We start from the raw sequence: 23,295 nt of genomic DNA, 5'->3' as shown, positions 1-23,295 counted from the left end.
AAACTGAGTGTAGCCAGAGAATTTCCTGCAATGGCTTCTCCTTCCAGTCCAACATTGTTACTAATGCACTGCCCACAAGCATCTATCCTCTCTTCTTCATGCTGCCCTTTTGCAACATCATCCACAGACATGACATCAGTTGCCAGATGTACATAAAGACATCACTCAGCTCTATCTCACTCTCCCGGACATCTCCATGGCATCTGTGGTGTTAGCCGATGTCTTCAAAATCATGAACACAATTTTCTCCAGTTAAACTTTAGTTAAGCCAAAAGTATTGAGCGGGATTTTATAGCCTCGTTCGGGCAAGATCGTAAAATCCCGCCCTAGGACAATGGAGGTTTTTATTCTGGGAATCCGGAATCGGCAAGGTGGTAGGTTTTCGGCCATTGTCTCTGGCCACAGGCCCCTAAAAATTCTGTTTCCTCATTATCGATTTCATCCCCTTCTCCAAGCACTGTCTCAGGCTGAACCAGACTGTTCACAACCCCACCCTTTGCAGTGTAAATCTGCACAGGACAGCTAGGAATAGTGGTTTGTGAATTATTTTCTTCTCCCATAATTCTAGGTTATCAGTTCAGGACTATAATTATCTCCTTAATACACAAAAGTCACCAAAATTCTTCAAATGGTACTTTAAATGGAGTAGAAAAGGGATATCAATGATTAAAATTCAAATGGAGTAATCATGGAATGATAGAGAAAAATCTTGCTAAGCAACGTTAAAAGACTCACTCTCTCCTATACAGGGTGGATTGTCATCTTCTTTCAGCCAGTAGCCAGTTAGGAGGGATATTCAATTTTTTCTTCTTAGTCTATATGATTTACTCTACGTGCTGAATTACCAAGATGTCAATAAAATCCTGTCAAATTATATAGTGCTTTTTTCATGTACATATGCATGATTTCATTTACATCCTAAGAATAAAAATCTGTCATTACATGTTAAATCCTCAATCCCCTTTTTTCCCCCCACTGCCGGGCCCCAGCACTCTCATCTCCACCCCACCCAACCCCATTTGCTACTGATAGACTCACAAGTGAGCAGCTCCTTTCAGAATCTTCCACTTTGCTTAGCTGTTTGACATTCTGAAAACTGGCTCCAGGGCCACATAGAATATCTTTGGGGGCCACATTCCAGCTCTTGGGACCATGGGTGGGACTAACCTGTTCTAAACTAATTCAACTGAGCGAGTTGATGGACACCTTCAGCTTAGTGGGAGTAACTACTCCTATGAATTTCAAAGGATTGAAGGTTTGGCATTCTATGAAGTACATTTATGATAGCTCTTTCTTAAAACAGAATCCAACGCTGCACATTATATATATATGCAAATTATATATATATATATATTTTATTTATGTGACCCTCCTTTAAGTTGTGTAAATGTATGGCATAATACTCACTGCTGGTTGCCTTGAGGAGCTTTTTGATCATTGTCTCCAGTTCTTCTTTGGACAAAGAGCAAATAGAAACCTTGAATATATTTAAGAGATAGAGTAATAAATTACTTTGCTGAAGATAAATTAAAGGTAATCATTAAAATATACATATCTATTTTTCACCTTGTGGGAAGCTGTACCTGTTGTTTGGGTGTCTCCGTTGCATCCTCATAACCCCCATTGATCCCTTTAATATAGAAAATCTGAAATGTGAAAAACAAAGTAGGAGTAACAAGGATTAGAAAAAGATTAAAGAAATTAAATATATTACATTTAATTGTAAGAATCTGTATATGACCTTAGTTTGAAAGAAACAAAATGTGTAAATAGAAAAAATTAAAAGAACTCGTGTCTTTCAGCAAATACATAGGAAAAGAAGTAGGCCATTCACTCACTTCAGCCTGTTTTAAGACCATAAGACATAGGAGCAGAATTAGGCCACTCGGCTCATCGAGTCTGCTCCGCCATTCAATCGTGGCTGATATTTTTCTCGTCCCCATTACCCCTGATCCCCTTATCAATCAAGAACGTATCTATCTCTGTCTTAAAGACATTCATTGACCTGGCCTCCATAGCCTTCTGCGGCAAAGAGTTCCACAGATTCACCACTCTCTGGCTGAAGAAATTCCTCATCTCTGTTTTAAAGGATCGTCCCTTTAGCCTGAGGTTGTGCCCTCTGGTTCTAGTTTTTCCTACTGCTGGAAATATCCTCTCCACGTCCACTCTATCCAGGCCTCACAGTATCCTGCAAGTTTCAATAAAATCCCCCCTCATCCTTCTAAACTCCAACTAGTACAGACCCAGAGTCCTCAACCGTTCCTCATACAGCAAGCTCATCATTCCACGGATCATTCTTGTGAACCTCCTCTGGACCCTTTCCAAGGCCAGTACATTTTTCCTTAGATACAGGGCCCAAAACTACTCACAATACTCCAAATAGGGTCTGACCAGAGCCTTATACAGCCTCAGAAGTACAGCCCTGCTCTTGTATTCTAGCCCTCTCGACATGAACGCTAACATTGCATTTGCCTTCCTAACTGCTGACTGAATCTGCACGTTAACCTTAAGAGAATCTTGAACAAGGACTCCCAAGTCCCTTTGTGTTTCTGATTTCCTAAGCATTTCCCCATTTAGAAAATAGTCTATGCCTCAATTCCTCCTTCCAAAGTGCATAACCTCACACTTTTCCACATTCTACTACATTCTACATTGTTTTGCCCTTCTATTAGAATATGGCTGTACTCAACCTCAATTACCTGCCTCTTCTCCACACCCTTTGATATCCTTACCAAGCAAGAATCTATCAATATCACTCTTGAGAATTTTAATTGACTTGTAGGTTACCACAGCAATAAATTCATCCTTGATTCTGGTGGGAACCTACTTAATAATGATGTGAATACAGAATTTAGGGTGCATCATGTTGGGTTTTCCATGCCGTCTAATGGTTGCTACGATAGAAAGGGTGGTACGATCGATACTCTAGAACACTGAACTTCCTCCTCAATCAAGCCTTTAATCACCCAATTTATCTGTTCCAAATACTGCTGTTGTCCCCTTGCCCCTAAAAAAGGCTGACATTTGCTGTTTCAGTGCGATGGTGCTCCACTCTCTTGTTAACTCATGACTAAATTGACTTGTTCGCCACGTATTTTACATGATTGCGATTAACACTTGTTGGACATTTCATAAATATTGGCACATGAAATGAAAGCCAACCTTCCTATATTTAAATAAAATCAAAGTTCATGGGAGTAATTTTTGTAGACAAAAAGAAAGAAAAACTGACATCTTAGAAGACTTACTGGTTTGGGTTTTTCCCTTGAATTACACTTTTTCAGATGTTTTTCTAGTTTGTCTTCATCAACTGTGCTGCAAAAAATAATTATACTTTATATAATATAGCTTCTTATTGGCTAGTCATCAAGACTAATCATTTTTGCTGATATTTTTGACTCAGCATTATGCAATATTTCCAAAGTGCAACAAGTAATTCAGCAGAACGTTCACACCCCATATAGAGACGAAACTGAATCTAACATAATACCTTTTTCTTTGCTGAACTACCATTAAAAGTAATTACTGTAACAAGGGATTATATTTCCCCAGTGTAATTTCTATTGTGTCTCGGTTGAAGTACTAAAGAATAAAGATAAAAAATATCTTAACCAGTCAACATTAACAAAGCTCAGGAAAAACGTTTGTGGTAAGCATGGTGAAACTGAAGAGCACTTGCATATGGGGAACAGTTCAAATCACTAGAACTGTTAGAAAGCAAAGGAAAGGGCTTGAGAACTCCAAAAGCTAAACCTTGGAATGTGCAAGGTTCTGCGAATATATTAAGCAGTTTAGAAGTTTAGAGGAGGCAACAAAAAGTTGGTGGGTTTGACAAAAATTTTGCATGTGGAAAGATATTAAATAAGGCAATAAGGTTTTGGTTCAAAATTCAACAGTTTAGGTTTGTGATCATTGAAGGCTCACCCAAGAATGATAGAACATTGGTGGGTGGTGGGGTGTGGAACATGAGTGCTCAATAATCCACATTCAGAAGGGTGTAGATGAGAACAAAGAGCGAGAGGAAGTCATAGAGGTTGGGGAAAAGCTATGTAGTAATTTATAGATAAAAATGAGAATTATTAAATCAAAGCACTGGGTGTAGGAGAATTAGTGGAGGTTGTTAAGGGCAGGATTGATAAAGAAATAAGATTTAATGAAGGATGTAAGATGAACAGTGAAGTAAGGGGTAAATTAGTACATCCAATATAAAATTAAAGAGTGACTGTTGTGAACATATTAGAAGTGTAACCTGAAGATAACAAGGGCCTGGACAAGAATTACAGCAGCAGTGGGAAAGGATTGAGGGGTGCGTGGTTACACTGATCTTCACAATCAATAGGGTATCAGCCTGGAAGATCAGTTCAGGGACAAATTAGACATGGATGATACATGGGGAAGAATGAAACTGAGAGTCACAGTTGAAACAGAATGGCTTCAGTATTTCCTGTTCTAAAGAAAACTGGCTCATGCATCACTTGATGTCAGACAGCACAGTGGTAGTGTGGACAGTGATGGTAAAGCAGGATATTGTTCAGTGCTAATGCAGGTGTTTATTCACATTTAAAATTAATGTAATATGATGAAAGATAATGTGCAGCAGAAGAAAAGGAAGTGGCTAAAGATGTGAGACTACAAATACACGGATCTGTTATAAAAGGAATATTTCTATACTTATTTCATTCCGTTTTTAAAAATAGTTACAAACAAAATGAAAATTGTCCTTTGTAACAAATATTGATTGTTGGCTTCAAACAGAAACTGTGAAAGTTATTTTGATTACGATAATACCTTATTTGAAGTATTAATACATTCGGATTGGCAATGATGTAGATAACTCCATTTACTCAGAATGGTGAACTGAAGGAATTCATTAGAAAAGGGTGAAAGCCAATTCAAAAATAAAGTGGTAAAAGAATCGAAAAGGGTAAACTGCTTTCATATTTAAGATTCCATTCTGACACAAACGATTTTAAAAACTGACAAAGAGGATAAAAAACACAAGAGACATTGAGAGAAATAATTTATTTAAAAAGTAGGCAAGTCCAACATTGATTTTTTTAAAAAAGTAATTATTTGAATACAATAGCATGAAATGGCTAAATGCATTCAAGGAACACTTCGATTTTGCAATGCTTGCAATACCCTTCCAATCTTGTGCAAGACTTAAATCTGTTTTGATCCCCATAAAATTGTTGTTGAAAGGCCAGCATCTATTGCTCATGTCCTCACTGCTACTGTTGCAGGACATCTTTAATGTCCACAGTATTTCTGGAAATTCCTAATGGAGATTAGATTATTGGTGATAGAGCTCCTAATGTTTTACGTAGTAGCGGACACAACTCCTCATCATTGTTTTCCTTCGTATCCCACAGCTCATTATTGTTCTGCAACATAGTTTGTTTGTTTACCTTTTGCAGAGGATTATAAGGCTCTGGGGTGGTAGAGGGGAGGTGAAGAATTGGGAGGAAAGTAGAATCACAGAATTTCTACAATACAAAAGATGGCCATTCGGCCCATCGGGCCTGCACCAACAACAATCCCACCCATGCCCTATCCCGTTACCCTATATATTTATCCTGCTAATCCTCCTAACAGTAAGGGACAATTTAGCTTGGCCAATTAATCTAACCTGCACATCTTTAGACTATGGGAAAAAAATGGAGCACCCAGAGGAAATCCACACAGACACGAGGAGAATGTGCAAACTCCACACAGACTGAGGCCGGAATTAAACCCAGGTGTGTCATGAGATAGGTCAACTGGTCTTCTGTTGTTCATCGTTTTCTTATGTTCCTATTGAACAAGGTGAACTCCTCTGTGGAGACAAAGGCAATAATACATAATACACATCAAATTAAAACGGAAATAGGTAACTATGGACACTACTAGATAAAAAGGGATTTATGCAGATAAAGTGCATTGGTAGAGTATTTCTAAAAAGAATTCTGCACACAAAAATGAGAGACTTTATAGTTTTATACTGATGTTGCATAAGTTGCAATTTATGCACAATGTTAATCAATAATAAGAAAATACATCACTTACACTTACTGGACAACAGATATGCAAGAGATGGGATTTGTTCCTCAGCAACTAACTTCAACAGCTTCACTATTATTGTTTCTTCTGGCCACAGACTATTTTTTTCTCCCAGTGAAACTGAGCCTCCCAGTGCACATTTCAAACTTCCACGTGTTGAAGTTGACATTCTTTCTTGTCATCTTTTTGATATTATATTAAAAAGGATATTTTGCAGTCCAGAAGTGTCAATAAATTTCAAATGGTTTATTGTTTTTCCTCGTATTTTAGCCATCTAGTCTGCTCTCTGGAGTAAGTCATGTATATTACATCAAGAAGAATATTACTGCATTCAATACATTTACACATTTAATATTTTTGTGAAGAACATTGATTCAGTAATCCCAACATTCCAACCAGCTAGTGATAGTGTGCTATCTGTTTATAGAAACTTGCAAGAGGGAATAACTATTATGAGTTGGGAGAAGGGACAGTGTTGTTTTGTTTTAAACATTCAAATCAAATACCTACAAATTGTCTTTTCTTGTAGCGCTTTGCTCACTTCTTCTTCCAAAATGTTACATTTAAATGATAATTATGTTTTAAATATAAGATAACGCCCTATGATCTAATCCACTGGGTGTGCAAAAACAGGATTTTTAACCAAGGGCACAGGAAAGGAAAGAAGGACTTGTTTTTTCTCTGACACATTATCATATCTAAGAAAAGGCCTAAAGCATTTACATACAACAAATCACTTTTAAACTGCAGCAACTTTTATTGTACAATCAAATATAAAAAGCATTTTGCACAGAACAAGAACCAAAAATCAATTAAATGAAAAGTCAGTTAATCTGTGGTGTTGGTGGGTACGAACAAAGAACTAGGACAGCTTACCCTTTTTCCCAATTTAAAATTCTCCAAAACCAGTGATCGGGGTGGCACAGTGGTTAGCACTGCTGCCTCGCAACGGTTTGATTCTAGCCTGAGGCCAATCTGTGCAGAGTTTGCACATTCTCCGTGTCCGCATGTGTGCATGCCTGTGTGGAGCTATGCTTGATATGGTGTAATGCCCTTCAAACTATAGGCCCCTGGTGCCAGACTAGCAACCTGTTCCAGGAATGATTAGTTACAGAAACAGATGAAAACCTGACCTGTACAACGTCAGGTGCGAAAAGGTTGAGAGAGAGAGAAAAAGGATTGAGATAGAGAGAGAGAAACCAGTGATCAGGCATTCAAGACCTTGGTTTAACATCCCATCCAAAGGATCACACTCCCTCAGTATGTTACTAGAGTATCAGACTCAATTGTATATTCAAGTCCTGGTGTGGACTCGAATCTAAAACCTTCTGACTACCAACTGCATCAAGCTGACCATTTAATTCATCTTAAATAAGGTTAAAACACACATTAGTTAATTTCTGCCTATCGTACTTACTGTTTTGGGTCAAGGGGACATGGAATTCTTCTTCTTTGGTTTTCACCCTGCAAGGAAATTTTTTAAAGATTTAACTGGAATATGTGTGGCGACAAACTTTTTTTAAATTAGGAAATTGATAACAGCAGTTAAATCTCCAGCTATCAATGAATGATCCACATTAATCTGCACATTTCAGAATGTTTTTCAGAGCTCAACTTTATAACTAGTGTAAAATAGTTCAATTTTTGGTGGACTGACATTAAACAATAAAGGATAAATATTGGACATTTATGCCAATCTCAGCCTTGGGATATTTCGGTGCTGTCAGATTTCTCATCTCATTGTATATATTACATTAAGGTGTAAAGACTAGAATGTCCTTCAAATGAACATCAAGGTGACTAAGTGCATAATTTTGATAGCTCACCAAAAACTCTGAACTTTTGGTCTTTTCTCTCCCCACCCGCCCCAGCTGCTAAATCAAATTTAAGCAATCTGCACACAACCTCAACATTCAGTTTCTCACAAAGCAGGTATAGACATACAGATTAACAGAATAAATCACAGGCAGTGAAACCAAGATTGCAGAAATAGTAATTAATTATTTTGCTTCACTATTAATTAGGAAAACAATCAGGTGGATGTGAGATTGGAAGATAATATTAGAAATGATAAAATCACATTTTTAATAAAGAGAAACATTAAATTAATTAATCAAACTCAAAGACAATAAAATTCCTGGTCCGAACGAATTATATCCATGCAGTTTAAAGGAACACAAGGAAGAAATAGCAGATCATGCATTTTTAACAATCTGTTAGAAAAATGTGCATGCCAGTTGTAAACTTACAACTTAAAACTTAACATGCTTAGCGAACCATGGACAGTTAGCTTAACATCTGTGGTGGGAAAGAGAATAGAATCTCCTATTAAAGGAGAAAATAGAAAAACATCTAGAAACCAAGAATATAATAATGAATAGTTAACATGGATTCAAATGAATAAACTTACTTCATCAATCTTACTGAATTCTTGGCAGAGGTAACAGAGCAGGTAAGGGTAATGTAAAAGATGTGATACATCAAGATTTCCAAAAGGTCATTGATACAGCACCACACAATAGAGTAATGAATAAGGTCAGATAATGCAAGGTCAGGGGGCAAGTAGCAGCATGTTAGTTGGCTGAAAGACAGAAAACATTGAGTAAAGGATAGCTATTCAGAAAAACAGAGGGCGTGATCAGTTTGGCCTGCTGCACTGATTGATAGCACACGAGGATTTTGCGCCAGGCACAAAGTGGTCTCACACTGAAAGCCGTCTTCCTGGCTGTGTTTTGCCAGCACAATCGTCTTTGCGCCGATTTAAATATTAATGACATGTTTTGTCATTAATGCACCTGGCATGACCACTTTTGGACTCCCAGATGTTTTCCCCTTCTCTCACCGACGAGAATCACTCATGGTCCCCATGAATGGGAACCGGATGCAATGACACGCCAGGGGAATTGGAGGCCATTGAATGCCCCCGGGTGGTCAGGGGCAGGGCTGGGCAGTGCCTAAGGGGCAGTGCCAGCCTGGCACCCTGACACTGCAAACCAGGCACCCCATGTCAGCAGCAGTGCCAAGGGGGTGGAGCTTGTGTGGGGGTGTGGCTATGATGGGTGGAGCTCAGCAGTGGGGGGGGGGGGGGCGTGGCGGGGGGGGAAGAGGCAAGGGGGAACTCTGCACGAGGAAGTGAGTGGTGGGTGAGGAGCTTTGCACGGGGGGTGTGAGCAACAGGGATAGGGAACTCTGGAGACATGGGGGGTGGGGGGGTGTGGCAATGTCCATTGGGTGGGGGTGGTAACAGGAGATCTCCCAGTTCACTAGCGCCCTAAGCGCTCTGCTGCCGGCTTCACCTGCAAGCTTAGGCTCCACCTCCCCTACTGTTGAGAATTGCACTTCTGTCCAAAATAGTGACAGTGTCAAAAGATTGCCTTATCAAACTCAACCAAAGAACGGGTCTGAAACTCTCCCGTTTTCTCGTTCATTCAGCAGTTAGATTTTTTGGGGAAGATCTCGCCCAGAATGTGGGAAATTAGGTCCCAAAAGAATCAGTACTGGGATCACTGTTGTTCACAATTTATATGAACAATTTAGACTTTGGAGTAGAAAACACAACTTCCAAATATGCAAACACTCAAGTCGGGGGATAGTCAATACTGAGGATTGCAACAAATTACAGGATATTAATAAACTCTTAATTATGTGTATCTATAGCCCTAGGAGTTTTTGTTCCAATGCTTACTCTTATTTTCCAGGGATTACACATCCTCCTCTTCCGAACAAAGTGCAACATCTCACACTTAATCTAGACTGAAGTTAATTTCCAAAACAAGTTTATTCATGTTTATCAATATTTTTTTAAAAAAAGAGTTGAATAGTTACTTGAGAATGACAAACTTACAGGGTTAGAGACAAAAAGAAGGGATGTGGGATGAAGCACAACTATTATTTCAAAGAGTCAGCACAGGCACAAGTAGCTATATTCCCTGGAAAATGAGAAGTGATTGAATTGAAACATCTTAAAGGGTTTGACAGGGTAGAGGCTGAGGAAAGTCTCCCAGCTGGGGAGTCTAGAACACAGGGTCACAGTCTCAAAATAAAGGGTCAGCCATCTAGGACTGAGACGAGGAGAAATTTCTTCAGTGGTTGTGAATTTATTTGCCCCAGAGAATTGTGGCTGATCACGTCACGGAGCAGATTCAAGGCAGGTTGCTTGATATGGGGATAGTGTGGAAAAAGGGTTGAGGTAGATGATCAGCCAAGATCTTACTGAATGGCACAGCAGGCTCGAATGGACTACTCTTACTTCTTATGTTATGAGCAGTGTACTGTGCAGCAAGTTTCTAAGAATGTCTTCTTACAAGTCTTCCACGGTATTGACTATGCCTCCCAACTGAAGGTTGAATAAATGTTTACAGTGATCCTTGTGTAAAGGCTTGATATGTCAGCCATGGCTTAGTTTGTAGCACTTGTGCATGAGAGTCACAGGATTCCAAGTCCCATTCCAGGACTTGAACACAAACATCAAGGTTGACACTCCAGTTGATGCTACACTGTCAGAGATGTCAACCGGAATTTTACCGGCACGCCGGCCCCGGAATTGGGGTGGGTAAGTCTCGCAGCACAGTATTCTCCGTTGGACTTGGGCGGGGCCTTACGACCCTCAGGCAGGCATGCCGGTAAAATTCCACCCGTCACCTTTCAGATGAAAGGATGAATCGAGAGCCTTTCAGGTGGAAACAAAAGTTCCTATGACATTATTTTAAAGTAAGAAGTCTAACAACACCAGGTTAAAGTCCAACAGCTTTATTTGGAAGCAAATGCCACTAGCTTTCGGAGCGTGCTGCTCCTTCGTCAGGTGGAGTGGGAGATGTGCTCACAAACAGGGCATACAGAGATACAAACTCAATTTACAGAATAATGATTGGAATGCTAATCAAGGCTAATACAGCTAATCAGGTCTTAAAGGTACAGACAATGTGAGTGGAGAGAGCATTAACCACAGGTTAAAGAGATGCGTATTGTCTCCAGACAGGACAGCTAGTGAGATTTTGCACATCCAGGCATGTTGTGGGGGTTACAGATAATGTGACATGAACCCAAGATCCCGGTTGAGGCCGTCCTCATGTGTGGGGAGCTTGGCTATCGGTTTCTGCTCAGCGACCCTGCGGTGTCGTGTGTCGTGAAGGACGCCTTAGAGAACGCTTACCCGAAGATCAGAGGCTGAATGCCGTGACTGCTGAAGTGTTCCCCAACAGGAAGAGAACACTCTTGCCTGGTGATTGTCGAGCGGTGTTCATTCATCCATTGTCGTAGCGTCTGCATGGTTTCCCCAATGTACCATGCCTCCGGACATCCTTTCCTGCAGCTTTTCAGGTAGACAACGTTGGCCGAGTTGCATGTGTATGTACCATGTACCTGGTGGATGGTGTTCTCACGTGAGATGATGGCATCCGTGTCGATGATCCGGCACGTCTTGCAGAGGTTGCTGCGGCAGGGTTGTGTGGTGTCGTGGTCACTGTTCTCCTGAAGGCCGGGTAGTTTGCTGCGGACAATGGTCTGTTTGAGGTTGTGCGGCTGTTTGAAGGCAAGAAGTGGGGGTGTGGAGATGGCCTTGGCGAGATGTTAGTCTTCATCAATGACATGTTGAAGGCTCCGGAGGAGATGTCGTAGCTTCTCCGCTCCGGGGAAGTACTGGACGACGAAGGGTACTCTGTCCACCGTGTGTGTCTTCTGAGGAGGTCGGTGTGGTTTTTCGCTGTGGCGCATCGGAACTGTCGATCGATGAGTCGAGCACCATATCCTGTTCTTATGAGGGCATCTTTCAGCGTCTGGAGGTGTCTGTTGCGATCCTCCTCATCTGAGTAGATCCTGTGTATACGGAGGGCACGTCCGTTGGGGATGGCTTTTTTAATGTGTTTAGGGTGGAAGCTGGAGAAGTGGAGCATCATGAGGTTATCCGTGGGCTTGCGGCACAGTGAGGTGCTGAGGTGACCGTCCTTAAATGGAGATGCACGTGTCCAAGAATGCAACCGATTCTGGAGAGTAGCCCATGGTGAGTCTGATGGTGGGATGGAACTTGTTGATGTCATCATATAGTTGTTTCAGTGATTGTTCACCATGAGTCCGAAGGAAGAAAATGTCATCGATGTATCTAGTGTATAGCATCGGTTGAAGGTCCTGTGCGGTGAAGAAGTCTTGTTCGAACCTGTGCATGAAGATGTTGGCATATTGAGGTGCGAATTTGGTCCCCATGGCTGTTCCGTGTGTCTGGATGAAGAACTGGTTGTTGAAGGTGAAGACATTGTGGCCCAGGATGAAGCGGATGAGTTGTAAAATTGCATCTGGAAACTGGCAGTTGTCGGCGTTGAGTACTGAGGCAGTTGCAGCAATGCCATCATCGTGGGGGATGTTGGTGTAGAGTGCCGAGACATCCATTGTGACGAGGAGTGCTCCTGGTTCAACTGCTCCATGTGTGCTGAGTTTCTGTAGGAAGTCCGTAGTGTCGCTACAAAAGCTGGGGGTTCTTTGTACAATGGGTTTCAGGAGGCCCTCGACATAGCCGGAGAGGTTCTTGCACAGGGTCCCATTGCCCGATATGATGGGGCGGCCGGGTGTGTTTGCCTTGTGTATCTTCGGGAGGCAGTAGAGATCTCCAACGCCGGGAGTTCGTGGGATGAGAGCACGGAGGGTGTTCTGAAGGTCCGGATCAAAGGTCTCGATCAGAGTGTTGAGTTGACGGGTGTGTTCTTTGGTCTGATCTGCGCATAACTGTCTGTAGTGTTCTTCGTTGTTCAGTTGTCGGTACACTTCTTTGCAGTAATCCGTTCTGTTCAGTATGACGATGGCCCCTCCTTTGTCTGCTGGTTTGATTAGCTTGATTAGCATTCCAATCATTATTCTGTAAATTGTGTTTGTGTCTCTGTATGTCCTGTTTGGGAGCACATCTCCCACTCCACCTGACGAAAGAGCAGCACGCTCCGAAAGCTAGTGGCATTTGCTACCAAATAAAGCTGTTGGACTTTAACCTGGTGTTGTTAAACTTCTTACTGTGTTTACCCCAGTCCAACGCCGGCATCTCCACATCATTACTGTAAAGAGCAGGGGAGTTATCCCCATGTGTGCTGGGCAATATTTATCCATCAATCAACATTAAGAATCAAAATTGTCTGGTTATCAATTATGTTATATTATTTGTAAAGAGCTAGGAACTAATTGTTATATAAATGTTTATCACAAGGTGCCACATTTCACTGGTTCACTGTAGTTATGCAGCCATAACAACGGATTAGTCTCTATCAGCCACATAGAGAGCAGCAAAAAAAAGCACGCAGGATGAATCTCTGGCATTTTAAGTGTGCTTATTTCTAACCTACGTGAAGCAGAAGACATAACAATCATATCACAGTTTGAGAGAGCTTGCTGTCACATTAGCTGCTGCATTTCCTACATTACAAGTGGCTTCCAATGTATTGACTATAAAAGGTTTCGCGAGGTCCTGTGGTGGTGAAAAGCGCTACATGAATGCAATTTAAATATATATATATATGTATCAAAATGACCAGAACAACTATTCATTGTCATTTTCTAATTAGAGGAGTTGGCATACTTCACTATTTGGTGCTGTATTCGCATGCTCCCCACAGAGACGCTTCCCTTCCGCTACGATCATTTTGCAATATCTCTTCTTCTTTTCCACGAAGTATCCGCACCTCCCTGACAGCGGCGCCTGGATGCCATTTGCAGCCCTCTCGCCGGTCATGCTGGCGGCGGTTCCTGTTCCTGCACCAGCCCCCAGTCAAAACAGAACCACACAGGCCGGCTTTCCAGACAGGCCCCCAGCGCACAACTAGTTGCAGGGAGGCGCGAAATAAAGTGTTCTGCCAGCTCAAGGACGGAGTTCCGCCCCAGGTTAACGGTCAGTCAGGCGCTTTGACAGTTGGTATCGCCCGGCGTGAGGAAGATCCCGCAGCTTTAACCCGGCTTCGCCGCGAGAAGCAGAGGCCGAAGGTTAAAGGTCAAAGAGCAGCCTTGCTTGGCCCCTCCCCGCCCCGCCCCAACGGCCGTGCGCGAGGCCGAGGCGCCAAGTTTTGAATGTGGGGGAATCCGCCATGAGCCGGGAGCTCTTCAGTGAGACCGTGCGGGTCCTCGCTCGATGTAAAGACTGCGAAGAGAGGTGAAATGGCCGCTCTTTAATGGGGGTTGCACATCGGTTATCTGCTGGGATGTTTTTAAATTCTGCATCCCAGATTATTCGATAAGATTTAATGGAGCGTTTTAAATGTCTCTTTAAATATCCTATATCGCCTGGGGTTTCTGCCCATCGCTGCACTATATTTAGTCCTTACATGTCGCCTGTTTTTTCGCGTATCTCACCTTTAAAATGAAGTGGAGATGCCGACATTGGATTGGGATGGGCACAGTAATTAGTCTAACACCAGGTTAAAGTCCAACAGGTTTATTTGGTAGCACAAGCTTTTGGAGCGCTGCTCCTTTAACAGGCGACTCACCCGATGAAGGGGCAGTGCTCTGATAGCTTGTGCTACCAAATAAACCTGTCGGACTTCAAGCTGGTGTTGTGAGACTTCTTACTGTGCTTTAAAATGAATACAGCCTGGGTTTCATAGAATTCCTACAGTGTAGAAGGAGCCCAATTTGGCCCATCGAGTCTGCACCGGCAATAATCCCACCCAGGGCAATAATCCCACCCAGACCCTATCCCTGTAACCCCACATGTTTACCCTGCTAACCCCCCTGACACTAATTTGTCAATTTTAGCATAGCCAATCAACCTAAGCCGCACATCTTTGGAGTGTGGGAGGAAACTGGAGCACCCAGAGGAAACCCATGCAGACTTGGGGAGACCGTACAAACTCCGCACAGGCAGTCACCCAAGGCTGGAATTAAATCTTTAATGTTTATTGAGCTTATTTATTAGTGTCACAAGTAGTCTTACATTAACACTGCAATGTAGTTACTGTGAAAATCCCGTAATCGCCACACTCGGGCCGGTATCTGTTTGGGTACACTGAGGGAAAATTTAGTATAGCCAATGCACCTAACCAGCACGTCTTTCAGACTGGGAGGAAACGGGGGCACCTGGAGGCAACCCACACAGACATGGAGAAAATGTGCAGACTCCACACAGACAATGGTGGTGCCGGAGCGTGGTGACATCTTGCAAGCTGTACCCAGCATACCTTCTAATTCAATCTTTTACTCTCGTTCTATGCTTCTAAAACTTTATTCTAACTCTTTTAAACTCTCTAACAATGCTTTAATTCAATCTCTTGATCTTTCTCTACAGCCTAGTTATGACTGTCACACTACATTCTGCCCTCTCTCCTTTCCTTCCCTATGTACAGTATGCTTTGTTTGTATAGTGTGCAAGAAAAATACTTTTCACTGTATACTAATACATGTGACAAATCAAATCAAAAAAGCTGGGAGTCAAACCCAGGTCCCTGGTGCTGTGAGGCACCAGTGCTAACCACTGTGCTGCCCTATGTTTGGGAGGAAATGGACTGTGTTGCCTTTAGTGTCGAGCTTCTTGAGACTTGTTGCGGCTTTACTCATCCAGGTAGTCTTTTGGATAATGATGAAGATTTGGTGAGTCACTCACTCGTTTGGCCTGCTCTAGTAATTATAACATTTATGTTGTTGGTCTATTTGAATTTCTGGTCCATGGTGGTCCCTGGATATTGATGGTGCAAAATTCAGATTTAGAAATACAACTGAATGTCAAGGTTGATGGTTAGGTTCTTTTTGTGGGGTGGAATTTTCCCAAACAAAACAATGTCATAACAGCAAGAAAACGGCGGTCCTCTGCGCCGGTCTTTTGGGTGAGCTCGGCACTGAAACAATTTGTATCTGCCATGTAGAAAGAAAATCAGCAAAGAGACAAGACAGCTGGGGATTTTTCCTCAAGGCAATCAAATTTAAATACCAGCATCTCAACAGCTGCATAAAAAAATCTTACGCTACAATGCTTTCTATAACAGGCTGAAGGGCGTTATTACAACATGACAAATTTGCCATGCATTTAAAAGAAACGAATGTCACATTATGTGCAACGATATATCAGAAATGGGATGATAGAACCATAGAAAATTACAGCTCAGAAACAGACCTTTTGGCCCTTCTTGTCTGTGCCAAACCATTTTTTGCCTAGTCCCACTGACCTGCACTTGGACCATATCCCTCCACATCCCTCTCATCCATGAACCCGTCCAAGTTTTTCTTAAATGTTAAAAGTGACCCCGCATTTACCACTTTATCCGGCAGCTCATTCCACACTCCCACCACTCTCTGCGTGAAGAAGCCCCCCCTAATATTCCCTTTAAACTTTTCTCCTTTCACCCTTAACCCATGCCCTCTGGTTTTTTTCTCCCCTAGCCTCAGCGGAAAAAGCCTGCTTGCATTCACTCTATCTATACCCTTCAAAATCTTATACACCTCTATCAAATCTCTCCTCATATAATTACTAGAGGATTATTGACAGGCAAATTTTCTAAAATTGTGAAGTAACTCAGTTCAAGTTCAACCTGACTGAGCTCCTTGAAGAAGTGACAGATAAGGCAGATGGGGGAAATGCAATGGAGGTGGTGTACATGGACGTTCACAAATCTTTGGCAAGGTGCCACATTGGGGGCTATTAGAGAAGGTTAAGGATATGAAATTAGGGGTGAGGGCAAAAATTTGGATTAAAAACTGGTAAGAGAAATGGAAATGGGAAGTAAGAGTTTCTAAAGAGTGGTTGGAAGAAGGTAGATGTGTCCTGGAGAGTCTGATCGGAGTTCAGGTCTGTTCAGTCTGTGCCAATGACTTGAATATAGCAGTCTGTTGTCTAAATTTTCATACACTATAAGGCCATAAAACGTAGGAGCAGAAGTAGACCATTCGGTCCATTGAGTCTGCTCTACCATTCAATGAGATCATGATTGCACTGCTATGATAATCCCTAACTCCACTTTTCCGCCTTATCCCCATAACCCTCAATTCCCTTACTGATTAAAAATCTGTTCATCTCAGCCTTGAACATACTTAACGACCCAACCTCTACAGCCCTCTGCGGTAAAGAATTCCACAGGTTGACTACCCTCAGAAGAAATTCCTCCTCAACTCTGTCTTAAATCTTTAAATACTAAAGTAGCAGCATGAAGGAAGTTGCAAGGGATATGATGGTGAAATTGGCAAATAATGTTAGTAAGCTTAAGGCAATACGATTTGGCTAAGAAAAATATACTTTGAATGCGGAAATGTTGTGTTGATGGTTTGGATTTTAGGATGCTGGTTTGTGATCATTTTCATTCTTTTGATCATAAATCCAGACCGTATAGTTTCCTGATGTTGACAGCTGTGCTGTAAATGGTAGTGGTGTGTACTGACTCCTGATCATAAAAAATGTCATCGTGTTTAAAAAATCAAAATCTCCATCTTACCACTGGTGAGCCAGATTTGCTGGAGGGGACACTCTCTCACCTGAATGGATCTATTACTTGGCTGTACCTAGTGGTATCTTTCCAGCTTTTGGTGTACCACTAAAAGCTGGGCGGCACGGTAGCACAGTGGTTAGCAGGGTGGCACGGTAGCACAGTGGTTAGCACTGCTGCTTCACAGCGCCAGGGTCCCGGGTTCGATTCCCGGCTCGGGTCACTGTCTGTGTGGAGTTTGCACATTCTCCTCGTGTCTGCGTGGGTTTCCTCCGGGTGCTCCGGTTTCCTCCCACAGTCCAAAGATGTGCGGGTTAGGTTGATTGGCCAGGTTAAAAATTGCCCCTTAGAGTCCTGGGATGTGTAGGTTAGCGGGTAAAATATGTGGGGGTAGGGCCTGGGTGGGATTGTGGTCGGTGTAGACTCGATGGGCCGAATGGCCTCCTTCTGCACTGTAGGGTTTCTATGATTTCTATGATTTCACTAAACACTGGGGGAAGATTTGTGAGTCATGTCCTTGTTATAGGCATTGTGGTTTGCTCTGTAAGCAAGCCTATGGATAGGAAAAGTAGAACTAATTGTGTCATTTAATGCTAAACATTTGCTAGTGAATTGTTTAAGGAGCAATATTGGCAGGAGGTCTTCATGCGACACTGCTCCTTGCTGAGATTTTGAAAGGAAAGAAAATGAAAATTAAAAATGCATATGTCCTTGATGTCTGAGGTGAAATTTTGAGAAATATCTACATTCAATATGTTGCCTGGGGCAGCATGGTGGCACAGTGGTTAGCACTGCACCAGGGACCCTGGTTCAATTCCAGCCTTGGGTGGCTGTCTGTATGGAGTTTGCACGTTCTCCCCTTATCCGCATGGGTTTCCTCCGGGTGCTCTGGATTCCTCCTACGGTCCAAAGGTGTGTAGGTTAGATGGATTAGCCACGGTAAATGGACGTATTTGCGGGGATAGGGCAAGGCTTTGGGCCTGGTAAGATGCTCTTCCAAGGAGTCAGTGCAGACTAAGTTGGCTGAATGGTCTCCTTCATAGGAATTCTATGGGTTGGGGTTAATGCTCTTTATTGCTATAGAATTAACTCTACTGGAAGTCTACATGTGGGTATGCTTGTATGTGAATTTTTTTACAACACACATACTTTATCTTGGTCAGTGATGTAAGGCCAATTTCGGGTGGGGGGAATCATGGAAAGAACATTTAAGAAAAGATATTAAAGAAGCTCAGACTATTGAAGCAGCGCACTTCATTACATATTACTCTGTTACATAATCTGGTGGATAGAATTCATGTTGCTATCCTTTTCAAATCTGCTGCCATTGCTCCCTTTTCAAAAAGACATGCACTCAATCCTTGCAACCTATAGCCATTTTTCTTTTCCAAAGACCTTGAAAATATTTTCGCCTCCCAAATTTGCTTGCTGCAGCAATTGCCAAAGACGTCCCCTCTGACAGTGGAGCATTCTGTCTCGTGTCCTGTGATTTTCTGCAGCTTTTCAAATGGATTCTGACACCAACCATTTCCAGTGTCTCTCCTCCCTGGACCAGCTCAGTTGCATGCTCTTTCTTGGTTCAGCATCTCAACACCGTTGCCTCTAGAGTTCCTGAAGTGTCTATCCTTAACTCTCTCTTCTTTATCTATATCTTCCTCATCTGCCCCTTGGCGAAATCACCAAAGGATATTGGGTCAGCTGCCATGTATATACGGTGAAACCCAGATTTACCTCAGCAACTCTCTGTGATGTAAAATAGTTTACCTGACATCCAGTCTTGGAGAAGCCACAATTTTTTCCAGTTAAACATTAGGAAGATTGAAGCCATTGTCTTAAGTACTCACTACAAATTCATGCCATGGATTCCACTCACCTCCCTCACTATTATTTAAAGCTATCGCCTTAAAGCCAATCCCAAGATTGACAGCTTTGTTAAGGGCTTACATGGAGGTAAGGAGGGAATGTAGTAGAAGACTGCAAAGGTGAAACTGTGGGAGAGGAGTGAGAAACCAATTTTGGAGAAGCATTGGCTACAATCATATAGTTACAAATTAAACCGTGCAATGGCAGCCTCATGGAGTTGGGGAGGTTTTTGAGGAGAATAGTGTGATCAACTGTTTTAAGATACTGGGAGTTTTCTGCTGCTTGTCCATACCCATCCAGTAGACTAGGAGTATCGAATTCAAATTATCCAAAGGGCCACATTTTTTCCTATGAAAGTTATTGGGGTCCAAATCAATATTGTTTTACAAAATAAATATCCTTAAGGATGTATGCAATGAGACCCAGATATTCCAGTTATAAGAACTTTAATAAGCCGAGTATATGCATTACAATAGCTGTTGAAAAGCAAATAAAATTAATGAAATATTTAACTATCAAAGAAAGAATAGACAACCAATGGAACATATTAACTATTAAGTTGATCTCACTGTGCCTGACTTCGTTTTTCCATCGCCAATTTTTCAATGTTCGGATTGAGTGGAAGCTATTTTTAGAACAGTGTTCAAATGTTTGTCAGTCAAATTAGAACACAGTTAGATTTATTACTATACATTAGTGAAAGAAGTTGCTTGCATAAATATGTTGTGCCAAAAATTGATCACATTTTTGACGTATACAATTTCATTTGAATATAATTCTCCCCTCAATCGCCATAAAACTCCTGAATTTTCACTGTTGTGAACTTTTCTTTGTTTGGTGTCATAATGAAGATCAATGAGTTTTATTTGCTCTTCACTAGAGTGTTTTCCACAGGAATAGAAAATGGGGTGCTGAATAACTGCTCGTGCTTGTGACTCCTAAAGTCTGAAAATCTTTCCTCAAATTCTCTTTTCTGTTCAGCAATCTTTTCTACATTTCTGTTAAAATTCTGGCTACATGACGAGTCACTACTCTCAAGCAGAGACTTCAATGCAGGAAAATGTGTCATTTTGTAAAGTGACAACTGTTTGTCCCAAGTAATTAGTTAATTTTCAAAGGCATGAACACTGTCATAGAACTCAGTCATATCTCAGCATTCTTGTGTTCAGGATAATAAGATGTCCAATAATGTCAACTAACAGGGCCAGGTCTACCAGCCATTCGGTGTTCTGTAGTTCAGCCATGGATTTATTATTCTTGTTCATTAATTCTTTGATCTCATCTCATTTCTAAGAAGCACTTTAACAACGTCCCACAGCTCAACCAACGTACCTCAGCATAGGAAGGTAACCCACGGTGATACTCAACTTTCTGAATTAGCTGATTGAATTGTTGGTAGGTCTCTGCGAAGATGTGAGCGCTGACTGAGCAATTCTTGTGTGAACTGCGTGCACTCGGCAGAGCCTGCAACTGCAAGTGTTCCACGCCCGCGTCAGCGCTCAGTCGATTCCCCGGGCTGCTGTCTGCGAGTGGCTAGCATGTAGACTTCGTTCGGTTGCCAGTTGTATTGGCTCTTGAGGAGATCGATTGCCTCCTGGTAGGTCTCTTTGAGCACCTCACCCCCGACTGCAAGCCCATTGCCACCAAAAGCAGACGGTACAGCGCTGGAGATAGAGCGTTCATCAAGTCCGAGGTGCGACGCCTCCTGGGGGAGGGGATCATTGAGGCCAGTAACAGTCCCTGGAGAGCCCAAGTGGTGGTTGTCAAGACTGGGGAGAAACTTTGCATGGTCATTGACTATAGTCAGACCATCAACCGATACACGCAGCTGGACGCGTATCCCCTTCCCCACGTATCAGACATGGTCAATCAGATTGCGCAATATCGGGTGTTCTCCACCATTGATTTGAAGTCTGCATACCACCAGCTCTCTATCCGCCCGGAAGACCGCCAATACACTGCCTTCGAGGCGGATGGCCGTCTCTACCACTTCCTTCGGGTCCCTTTCGGCATCACCAACGGGGTCTCTGTTTTCTAGCGTGAGGTGGACCGAATGGTGGACCAGAACGGGCTGCGGGCCATCGGCGGCCACGATCAGCAGGACAACGACTCCAACCTCCAAAAATTCCTCCACACTGCGGCACTCCTTAACCTGACCTACAATAAGGAGAAGTGTGTATTCCGCACGCGTCGCCTCGCCATCCTTGGTTGTGTTGTGGAGAACGGAGTCATCGGCCCCGACCGCATGCGTCCCCTCTTGGAACTTCCCCTCCCCACCACCCTCAAAGCGCTGAGGAGATGCCTAGGCTGCTTCTCATACTACGCCCAGTGGGTCCCCAATTATGCGGACAAAGCCCGTCCGCTCACCAAATCCACATCTTTTCCCCTAGCGGCGGAGGCCCGGCTGGCCTTTGACTGCATAAAAGCGGATATCGCGAAGGCCACGATGCACGCCGTAGACTAATCCACCCCATTCCAGGTGGAGAGCGATGCGTCTGACTTTGCCCTAGCCACCACTCTTAACCAGGCGGGCAGACCCGTGGCCACCTTCTTTTGCACCCTCCAGGGCCCTGAAATTCGTCACTCCTCTGTCGAAAAAGAGGCATAAGCCATCGTGGAGGTGGTGCGGCACTGGCGCCACTACTTAGCTGGCAAACGGTTCACCCTGCTCACGGACCAACGGTCCGTTGCCTTTATGTTCAGCAACGCGCAGCGGGGCAAAATCAAGAACGATAAGATTTTGCGGTGGAGGATCGACCTCTCCACCTACAATTACATTTTATACCAGCCTGGGAAGCTCAATGAGCCCCCAGACGCCCTGTCCCAGGGGACCTGTGCCAGCGCGAACCTAGACCGGTTACAGACTCTCCACGATGACCTCTGCCACCCGGGGGTTACCAGGTTCTTCCATTTCATCAAGGCCCAGAACCTGCCCAATTCTATCGAGAAAGTCAGGTCTGTAACCAGGCACTGCCAAGTCTGCGTGGAGTGCAAGCCGCACTTCTACCGGCCAGGCAGAGCACACCTCATCAAAGCCACCTGCCCTTTCGAACGCCTGAGCGTTGACTTCAAAGGCCCCCTCCCCTCCTCTAACTAACTGCAACATCTACTTCCTCAACGTCGTTGATGAATATTCGCGGTTCCCCTTTGCTATCCCCTGCCCAGATATGACCTCGGCCATGGTCATCAGGGCCCTGCACAGCCTCTTCACCCTGTTTGGTTTCCCCAGCTATATTCATAGCGACCGGGGGTCCTCTTTTATGAGTGACGAGCTGCGCCAGTACCTACCCTCCAAAGGCATAGCCTCGAGTAGGACCACCAGCTACAACCCCAGGGGGAACGGACAGGTGGAGAGGGAGAATGCGACAGTCTGGAAGGCCGTTTTATTAGCTCTCCGGTCTAAGGGTCTTTCAGTCTCCCGCTGGCAAGAGATCCTCCCTGATGCGCTACACTCAATTAGGTCACTACTGTGCACGGCTACCAACGCCACCCCTCATGAATGAATGTTTGTTTTCCCCAGGAAGTCCTCCTCGGGGACCTCACTACCATCGTGGCTGACGTCCCCTGGCCCTGTCCTGCTCCGGAAGCACGTGCGGACCCATAAATCGGACCCCCCTGGTCGAAACGGTCTGGCTCCTCCACGCCAAACCCCAATACGCCTATGTGGCGTGTCACGATGGGCGGGAGGACACGGTCTCCATTTGCAATCTGGCCCCTGCAGGTACTACGTCCCACGGCCCCTCACCCCCAGCTCCAAACATTGTGATGCACCAGAGTCGCAGCACGTTCATTTAGCTCCCGTGTACGGCACGCCTGAGCCCCAGGAGCAGCATCCACACACCCGGCAGTCTGAAGGCGCTACGGACGGCACCACCGGTTATGGATTGGCGCCTGACTCATCACCGCGGCCTCCTGAACCGACGCCACGGCTGACACTGCGGCGGTCGCAGCGGCAGATCAAGCCCCCGGAGAGACTGAACTTGTAATTTGAATCAATACCTTGTGACTGTCGTTCCAC

At 43.6% G+C, this 23,295-nt stretch overlaps 2 protein-coding genes across 3 annotated transcripts in view; one reads left to right on the top strand and one right to left on the bottom strand.

The window, feature by feature from the left end:
- trmt13 (tRNA methyltransferase 13) overlaps positions 1–14,009 on the bottom strand; it is a 29,890-nt gene extending 15,881 nt beyond the window's left edge. For both annotated transcript variants that reach the window (XM_078218222.1, XM_078218223.1), the window contains exons 1-5: positions 13,592–14,009; positions 7,457–7,503; positions 3,249–3,315; positions 1,584–1,646; positions 1,408–1,477 (exon numbers count right to left, since the gene is read on the bottom strand). In XM_078218222.1, coding sequence (XP_078074348.1) covers positions 1,408–1,477; positions 1,584–1,646; positions 3,249–3,315; positions 7,457–7,503; positions 13,592–13,744 — 400 coding nt within the window. In that variant the 5' untranslated portion in view covers positions 13,745–14,009. The remainder of the gene's footprint in view (positions 1–1,407; positions 1,478–1,583; positions 1,647–3,248; positions 3,316–7,456; positions 7,504–13,591) is intronic.
- Positions 14,010–14,075: 66 nt separating this feature from the next.
- Positions 14,076–23,295, top strand: part of LOC144497242 (spindle assembly abnormal protein 6 homolog) — a 67,085-nt gene continuing 57,865 nt past the window's right edge. The window contains exon 1 of the mRNA XM_078218206.1: positions 14,076–14,158. Within this exon, the coding sequence (XP_078074332.1) occupies positions 14,094–14,158 (65 nt within the window). The 5' untranslated portion in view covers positions 14,076–14,093. The remainder of the gene's footprint in view (positions 14,159–23,295) is intronic.

The sequence above is a fragment of the Mustelus asterias genome, chromosome 8, assembly GCF_964213995.1.
Source record: "Mustelus asterias chromosome 8, sMusAst1.hap1.1, whole genome shotgun sequence".
NCBI lineage: Eukaryota > Metazoa > Chordata > Chondrichthyes > Carcharhiniformes > Triakidae > Mustelus > Mustelus asterias.
The sequence above is the reverse complement of the archived record's forward strand: the minus strand, read 5'-3'. Positions and strand labels throughout refer to the sequence as shown.